Source organism: Notolabrus celidotus, chromosome 13, assembly GCF_009762535.1.
Source record: "Notolabrus celidotus isolate fNotCel1 chromosome 13, fNotCel1.pri, whole genome shotgun sequence".
In the NCBI taxonomy this organism is placed as follows: domain Eukaryota; kingdom Metazoa; phylum Chordata; class Actinopteri; order Labriformes; family Labridae; genus Notolabrus; species Notolabrus celidotus.
In genome coordinates, this window is record NC_048284.1 from 32,338,363 (window position 1) to 32,347,536 (window position 9,174).

The 9,174-nt window shown below is 39.7% G+C and overlaps 1 protein-coding gene across 1 annotated transcript; it reads right to left on the minus strand.

Moving 5' to 3' along the window:
- LOC117823617 lies at positions 1–8,907 on the minus strand. The gene is made up of 14 exons (XM_034698851.1): positions 8,724–8,907; positions 5,484–5,543; positions 5,228–5,348; positions 4,979–5,082; positions 4,605–4,877; positions 4,406–4,499; positions 4,246–4,313; positions 4,097–4,162; positions 3,758–3,913; positions 3,595–3,663; positions 3,263–3,382; positions 3,076–3,135; positions 2,833–2,913; positions 1–2,694 (listed from the first exon to the last, which is right to left on the minus strand). Exons 3-14 carry the CDS (start codon positions 5,346–5,348, stop codon positions 1,957–1,959), a joined length of 1,950 nt encoding a protein of 649 aa, XP_034554742.1. The 5' UTR covers positions 5,484–5,543; positions 8,724–8,907; the 3' UTR covers positions 1–1,956.
- Positions 8,908–9,174: the final 267 nt, after the last annotated feature.

Here is a 9,174-nt window from a genome sequence, read left to right on the forward strand (position 1 = left end):
CAAAACATTCTCAAGATATTTGACTTTACTCCTTGTCTTTACTACCTCTTTATGCAAAAGATCCTCATAATTTATTTTACTTATTTTCTGAATTTTCTCCTTATGCGTCACATCTGTCTGGTATTTTGTTTTACTCCTTTCTATACTTATTATTTTTACTTTCTCCCTATGCAACACATTTTCCTGGTATTTCATTTTTTCTACTGTCTTTTCTTTTCTGACCATGCAACAATTCCTGGCATTTCATTTTCTCATCAAATTTTTTCTTCCTTTTCAAAAACTTTGATAATGTACTATGCTGAGGCTGTTTTGTGACATCACCTTCTACATGCTCTACATCTAAACCTGCAGCTGAAATGGAAGCTCCCAAACTAGCACTATCTTTCCCTTTACGCTGTCTTATATTGTAATCTGTCCTACAAGACTCATCCACTCTGCAGTAGCCAAAGCAACTTTGAATTTGAGGCTGTTGAACACAAACAACAGTCTCATAATGATTGTCATTACAATGTTCTAAATAGACTCCCTGATTTGAAAACTGTCTATTCCTACAACTATATTCAAGCCAGCGACCCTGATGATAAGTAAATATACTGACACCTAAACAATCTGCTGCTGCTTGAATCTCTACCTCTGTAGCCCATCTGCCAACATACTGCATTTTTGACTTCCTAAGGTACTCTGCCACAGAAGAAAACTCACTCCTCAAAAGACTCTTGTACTTTGCTACATTACTTTCTATCTGCTTCACAACTGCAAGTCTAACTTTCCTATGATTCTTCTGGGTACCACTCACAGCTTGACTGACTGCTCGAAAGAAACAATTTCCATCACCATGTATACTGTCATTCTTACACGGAGCTCCTAACTGACCAACATCTGAAGATACTGCATCAACTATCTCTGACTCCAAGTTCAACTGTTTACACAATGCTTCTGCAACTTCCCTAAGAAGAGGATTAAACTGCAGTCCTTTACTAGCCACATCACTAACAAACACAACATCTGAATCAACTTCCATTACATCACTCCTTTTCAACTTCTTTGACAGAAAACTTCCTGCTGACCTCTTACGCTTCTCTGCCCTCACACTGCTGCTACAGCTGACCTCTGGCTGACCGCTGGACTCCTCAGAGACACTGCTTCCAAACACGCTCTTTCTGGTTTCTACAGTTACTGACTGTCCTAATGACTTATCACCGTCAACTAACCCTGGGAGAGACACACGAACACCAGCTATCTCAAACTGCTTGTGACCTACTGGCAACATGCGTGACAACTTGCATATGTGATCATAGACATGATCAATGCAACTGAAATAGACAACAACACTCTTCCCGTTACCATGCAACATTCCCTCAACACTACGAGCATGGGAATCAACCACTGCATACCGTCCACCCTGATGAACGATAGCACAAGTGCTACCCTGCACTGTCAACAGACATGTGTCATATTGAGTGAACATGTCTGTCAATCCCCTTTTCAAGCTCACATGTACACCTAGCTCAATAGTGGGACCTTCATCCACACCTACCAGTCCACTTACAAAGTCACCGTACTCAAAGTTGAAGCTCTGCCCATCAATAACATGCTGTTTGGGCAGATCAGGAACACAAAGAAAGAGTGATACTTTATCACTGATCAAGTTGTTCTTCCTTAAAGAGGCATACAACTTGTCCCCTGACACGACAACATCATCCAAGGTCTTGGACTGCCATGAAAACACACTGTCAGTTGTATGTTTCGCCATTCCAACGAGGCTTATGGCCATACACTGAAATCCTCCAAACTCAAACTGATCATCTCCCTGATGAAAAGTTCCCTGCACTGATCTCACATGACATGCAGACCTGACTGAGCTGCTCTCCTGAACCTCACCTGCAACTTGCATGTCATCATCACTGTCTGCAACCTCTGAAACAGTCTCAACACCGAGTCCAACATCAAGCGGCTTCACAGACATGCTGGCACAACATACGTCTGTGCGTTGAAAGACTTCTGCAGACCCCTGATGTGAAACATCAGGTCGTTCAGGCATGTGTTGAACACAGCCACAGATCTGCTGCAGCTAGGATCAGAACCACTGGCATCACGTGTGCTGCAGTCAACAACAACAATGTAATCTTTGTGTTGTATCACTGCAGTAGCAAGACCATCAACACCAAAAAGACACATGCCATCCCTCAACAACAGATCCTGCAGCTTCTCAGACACAAGTGTGTCCTCCCCTGGTGGCTTCACTACAAAGTACTCTGGCCTACCAATGTCAACGCTCCACTTCCCGCCAAAGACTGTGTGCTTCTCAATAAGCGTACACAACTCCCTTTCTCCTGCTGGAACCTTCTTACTCTCCTCAACCAGAAACTCCACCAACTTAGTCCCTTCTGACCTGACCTCGTCTATGTCCCTTCGACGCCATGTACACACAGGTGCAATCGTGTGTTTGATTGCAGCCACAGCACTGCAAGTGAGCAAGGTATTCACGTCAGAGTACTGACCTACAAAACTACTGCCTGAAACTAAAGGTGGGGGCAACTGCTCAGAACACATGCAAACTGGAGCTGCAACACTCTGACCTTTGACGGGCCTTTGAGTGCGATGGGGGTGGTCAGGACCCTCCACCGGCGCAGCCTGGTCAGGGGACTGGACAGGGGACTCGGGGGACGCTCCCACAACACTCGGAACCGCCTCCTGATGCAAACAAAACAAGGGAATGAAGGGCAAGGACAACAAAAATATAACCTCAAACACACTTGATGAAATAAAAATCTGCCCATTCAATCAAACATCACATATGATAAATAACTTGAACAAAATAAATCCACAAACCTCCGCCTCCGCCGTCTCCCGCATGAACGTGGTAGAAGTGACCCTGGCTGTCAAATCTACCACGCTAGGTACTGCCTCCGCCTAGAAAACATACATGCATGAATCAAGTGTTTTTCTGCTGTTTAGCAAACACTACCTAGGAAATGGCATTGCCATGGATACAACTCCAACCTATACATCAGACATTTAGAGTCAAAGTATTGTGTGTGTGGAAAAATAAATACCTAAAAACATAACACTTACCTGCCGGTCGGACCGACTCCTCTTGGAGGCAGCACTCCTCCTGCGCTCCACAAAGGCCTTCTAATGAAAAACAAATCAAATGTATTGTTGACATATTGCATTTACACGTTAAAAGCAGTTTGGACTGTTTTTGATTTAAATATGTCTGAAGGGAGAGACAGACAGATAGAGATTCCATGATTATTACCTGCTTGCCCTCTGGAACCGCGGTACCAGGGAGATGAGATGGCACAAGCTTGTCCATCTCATCCAACAGGGCAAAGCTAAACCAGACTGGGTTTAGCGGGATGGTACACTCCTTCACCACCTGTGAAATTATAGAGCGCAGACACTTGTTGAACTCAACTCTAAACAGATACAGTTATCTATAAACACTGAAATGATTCAAAGGCTAAGTGAGTGCATTTTTAATGACATAATTCCTTCAAACCATGTAGTATATGCCTGCTTTGAGCACAGCCGCTGACTACTCCCTCCCAATCTACCTACAATTATAAACATGAAGAAAACATCACAAACCTGCTTCTGTACCTTCCTTCTCTGAGGAAGCACACCAGAGGACCGGCCAGGCTCCCCTGATGAGTTCCCCTGTAACAAAAGAAAGCATAGTTTGTGTTAAGTACAATAGTTGTGTTTCGCAGACATATTTTAACATCTTAACCCCACAATGACAGGGCATTACCTCTTTGCCCCTTTGAACAGTGCGCCACACGAAGGGGTTCACCGGAGGACGTGGTGGAGTGTCCTCACCCTTCACAACAAGTTTTGGCTTGATGCATGGTGCTAGTGGTCTGAGGGGTGCTTTCACAGCGGGGGGTTGTGGCACTGTGTCAAGTGTCTAATGATGAGATAAAAAAACATTTTGACAAAGCACGTCAGTTTCAAAAAAGTTCCTTAAGAATTACACATTACAAAAAACATGTAAAAAATGCACACAATTTGAAAAATACAAAAAATAAAATGTAATCTTTTTTTTTTTTTTAAATCTAATCCAAACAGATATATTTATAACATAACTTACAACGTAAACAGCCTGCCACATCAGCTGTGATAGCACGCTCATGCCCTCAGGTTCTGACAGGTGAATCTGTAATATATAAAAAACATTGAATTTTAAACACTTGTTCAATAAACTGAACTCCTCACATCAAAATTACATGTTATACTTACGCCATCTCTAGCCCACAGGTCTGTGTTCTCCAACGGAAAGTGACATGCCGTTGGAAAATACCGCACACCTTAAAAATGGAAATCATATAATAACCATAAGTAATTGTACTTTCACATAATGTCAAATATTACACAAAATTGTATATCAGAGGTCACATACCCAAGCGGACACAAACCCTGTGGAATTCCTGGCGCAGCAGTTCTTGGTACTGCTGGTCGCAGTTGAAGCGGGGGGGGAAATCCACCACTACAACCTGAAAGGAATATAACAAAGTGTATATATATTTGCAGATCCATACAATTTTTTTTTTTTTTTTTTTTAAAACATTCATACTTTTAAATTTAAACTTAAAGCTTACGTTGGACCACCGATTGCAGGCAGCATTCAGAAGCTCGGTGAAGTCGGCACCAGCATCTGAGATGGTCCTGGAATGTGTGAGGTTGTTGGATGGGGCCAGAAGACAAACTGCATCAGGAGTTCGAGGGACGTGAGCGTGCACAAGCTCAGCCCTCAAATCATGAGCAGCGCCCCCGGGTGTAGACATGATGCCAAAGGAAAACCTTCCCTCTGGCATGGACACGTGCCGGTCGGCGATGGCACGAAGGTGGGAATCACCCACAAGAAGAACAAACTGGGATAGCATAAAGAAATTAAGTTTTAGTTTGATTGCAATTTAATATATTAACAGCTGTGGTAAATGTATACATAAATTACATCTAATATTAATATTACCTTCTTGTCAGGAGACTCGGGCATAAACACCAGTTTGTGCTGCTTCCCGGACAGCGACGAAACTGGCCATTTCTGCACGGGATGGCGGTACCCAGTACCATGCCCTATTCATAAAGACAAACAAATTCAACAAATTTAAAGTAAAAACGTCATACATCATTAACAGTTCAATGTTGTATTGCTCTAAAATGACTTTAAATGACACAGGAGAAAAGCAACAAAAACCTCTAGATATGGTTGACTACTCACGTGCACTGGCATTGCTGGAGCCATAGGGACTGGCGTTGAAGCGTTCAACGCCAGCGCTTCGCTGCTCTGCCATTCGCTTCTTGGCTGCCAGAGAGCGGCGATAGGACTTACCACGAGGCATCTTAACACGTGTGAACACAAAAACAGAAGCACAATAAATCAATCACAGCATTTAAAATTGTGTATCCAGCTAGTATCTTTTTAAAATGTATCCATCACTACACAAAAAACATATTTAATAAAACCGGTAACTAACCGTGCTTCGCACCAAGTCCTGCTGCTCTGTGGAAGAAAGATGGGACGGTCTCCTGTCAGACTGCACAAACACAAAAGGACAATTAATTTAGACTTGTTGAGAAGCCAAGCTTACTACACAAACTTCAGAATAAATGTCCAAAAATATATATAAAATACTCTTCTACACAAGTGCACAGACACAATATACACACCGAGACACCAGTATACAAGTACATTTATATTGGTTCAGCTTTCTTTACAAAGAAATTCAAAAACAAAGCACAAATCAGTTCTGCTTCATCGTGTCCTCACAGCCTCTCACTACACACAAGTGCTGGGGGATATCTCAACAACAATAATTATCACAATACATTTTTTCTCAACATAAATATTACAATTGTACACTAAAGATGACCATGGTTTACTAATAAATCATATTCTAAATCAATTGTCACACAGCAGTTACACAGCTGATCCCATGTCCATGACAACAGCTAATGAAACTTGGAGAGACACACACAATCACCTTTTCTCAAGTCTTACTTTACTGTTATCGCCTCTTAATTCTTTACTTATACTACTACTATTGTACTATTCCAAGTGCTTTTACTACTTCCACTACTTTAACTACTTCAAGTACTCCTAGTACTTTAACTACTTCAAGTACTCAAAGTACTTTTACTAGTGGAAGTAGTAAAAGTACTTGTAGTACTTGAAGTAGTAAAGTACTAGGAGTACTTGAAGCAAAAGTACTTCTGTGATGCATTCACTGCACTGTGGGAAAACACTGCTCATAACCCTTAGGAATCTTAAAGGGGAGTGCACAACTCATAATCTTGTAGTCTGAGTTTGTCACTGTTCCTGTTAATGTCTGAATGTTTCAAAAAAAAAAAAAAAAGGAATGAAATTTTTGAAAATAAATAAATCATAATCTAGTAGTCTGTCACTATGCAGCCTTGCTGTAGGTAGCTTTAAAGCTTGAAAGCCTTTTTCAAAAACACAGCGCTGACGCCACATGTCTCACGGTTCTGTCTGTCATATGTAGCGCATTGTATTAAAAAAAAAAAAAAAAAAAATTTTTTTTTGGAAAATAAATAAATCCTAATCTAGTAAAATAATACACAGTATGCAATTTAATATATATATATATATATGTTTGTTATAAAAAAAACGAATTATGTAAATAAGCTCATTCACAGTTCTACATGGTGTGTAATAGGACTCACTGCTTTTAACTAACAGGTTCACTTTTAATTAAGGCTTGAAACAAGAATCGCATCATGCTTTACTTAATATAAAACCACCATGTCATTCCAAATTCACTGAAAATACATGAAACTGTCACAATGCAGCCTTGCTGTAGGTAGCTTTAAAGCTTGAAAGCCATTTTCAAAAACAGTGCTGACGCCACATGTCTCACGGTTCTGTCTGTAATATGTAGCGCATTGTTAACACTTTTCAATTCAGTTCAATTTTAAAACAGAATCACAATCATGCTTTACTTTAATACAAAGCCACCATGTCGTTTCAAATTCAGCTGTTAAACCTGCAGCAAGCTGTAAGCTAGGTAGCCTTTGAAGCTTCGGCGCCATGAGCGCTGACGTCACGTCTAACGGTTCTGTCTGTCATATGTAGCGCATTGTATTAAAAAAAAAAAAAAAAAAAAAAGATTTTTTTTTTTTTTGAAAATAAATAAATCATAATCTAGTAAAATAATACACAGTATGCAATTTAATATATATATATATATATATATATATATATATATATATATATATATATATATATATATGTTTGTTATAAAAAAAACGAATTATGTAAATAAGCTCATTCACAGTTCTACATGGTGTGTAATAGGACTCACTGCTTTTAACTAACACGTTCACTTTTAATTAAGGCTTAAAACAAGAATCGCATCATGCTTTACTTAATATAAAACCACCATGTCATTCCAAATTCATTGAAAATACATGAAACTGTCACAATGCAGCCTTGCTGTAGGTAGCTTTAAAGCTTGAAAGCCATTTTCAAAAACAGCGCTGACGCCACATGCATAACGGTTCTATCTTTAATATGTAGCGCATTGTTATTAACTTTTCAATTCAGTTCAATTTCAAAAGAATAATCACAATCATGCTTTACTTTAATACAAAACCACCATGTTGTTTCAAATTCAGCTGTTAAACTGCAAGCCCGGCAGCCTTTGAAGCTTCGGCGCCATGAGCGCTGACGTCACGTCTAACGGTTCTGTCTGTAATATGTAGCGCATTGCATTTATTAAAATTTAAAAAAAAAAAAAAAAATTTCCCCCCAAAAAAAAATTTTTTTTTTTTTGGGGGGGGAAATAAATAAATCATAATCTAGTAAAATAATACACAGTATGCAATTTAATAACGGTTCTGTCTGTAATATGTAGCGCATTGCATTTATTTAAAAAAAAAAAAAAAAAAAAAAAAAAATTAAATGTAGTGCATTGTTTACACTTTAATTCATTTCAACTTTAACACAAGAATCAATCATTCTTTCCTTTAATACAAAACCACCATGTCGTTTTAAATTCAGCTCTGCACCTGCAGCAGGCCCATCAGCCTTTGAAGCGTTCGCGCATTTTTCAAAAACTCTGACGTCATGCCTAACGGTTAAGGCCACTGCTTTGAACACTTTTCAATTCGAGTTCAACTATAAAACAAGAATAAAATCACGCTTTAAAGTCTATACAAAACCACCATGTCATACCAAATTCACAGAAAATACATGAAACCGTTACACTGCAGCCTCGCTGTAGGTAGCTTTAATGCTTGAAAGCCATTTTTCAAAAATACAGCACTGTCACATGCCTAACTGTTCTGTTAGTAATATGTAGCGCATTGTTAACACTTTTCAATTCAGTTCAATTTTAAAACAACAAGAATCAATCACAATCATGCTTTACTTTAAAACAAAACCACCATATCGTTTCAAATTCAGCTCTGAAGCTACAGCATGCAGCAGGCCTAGTAGTCTTTGAAGCTGCAATTTCCAAAAACTCTGACTTCATGCCTAATGGTTAACACTTTTCAATTCGAGCTCAATTTTAAAACAAGAATAAAATCGAGCTTTTAAGTCCATACAAAACCACCAACCACTCTAAGTGCCTGCTAAAGGAGCACACCTAAAGCTAGCACACCTAGCTTGCATTAGCTTCATTAGCTCTTCACTCGGTCACTCATTGGAGGTAGCACATAAAAACACTGCAGTTAGCATTAAAGCTGTTACTCACTGTGTGTCCCAAAGGTCCAGGTGAAGGGATAAAGGTGCACAAGTCGTTGGAAGGTGGAAAGGCTTTAGAAAATCGAGTGAAAATATCCGTGTATATCAGATGGGGTCGCTCGGTAGCTAGCAAAAAATGCTCGCTCTCAGGCTCGCTCTGATACACGCAGCTGTAGGTCCTGTAAAGGAGTACCGGTCAGTGACGTGAAGCGCCGTTATATACCAGCGCTGCTGACGCTGCTGACGCTGCTGACGCAGCAAAATAAAACGTGCAAGCTGATAGGCTCCCTCACCTGAAGTCTGTTACACAGACATTCATTTGGTGAAGCTCCTGAGAGGAAAAAGGAACAGGAAACTCGAAACTTGAAGAGGAAAATGTCAAAATAAAACACCCGAAATAAAAAAATACCTTTTATTTCTGAAAAGAATTGGACTTATTGACAAAATGACAAAAGTGTGAT

Coding starts and splice junctions, on each gene's coding strand:
- LOC117823617 (XM_034698851.1), bottom strand. CDS start 5,348: ATGCCTCGTGGTAAGTCCTATCGCCGCTCTCTGGCAGCCAAGAAGCGA. Junction 4,878..4,978: donor CCGAGTCTCCTGACAAGAAG/GTAATATTAATA, acceptor ATGCTATCCCAG/TTTGTTCTTCTTGTGGGTGA. Junction 4,163..4,245: donor ACCTGTGGGCTAGAGATGGC/GTAAGTATAACA, acceptor TATATATTACAG/ATTCACCTGTCAGAACCTGA.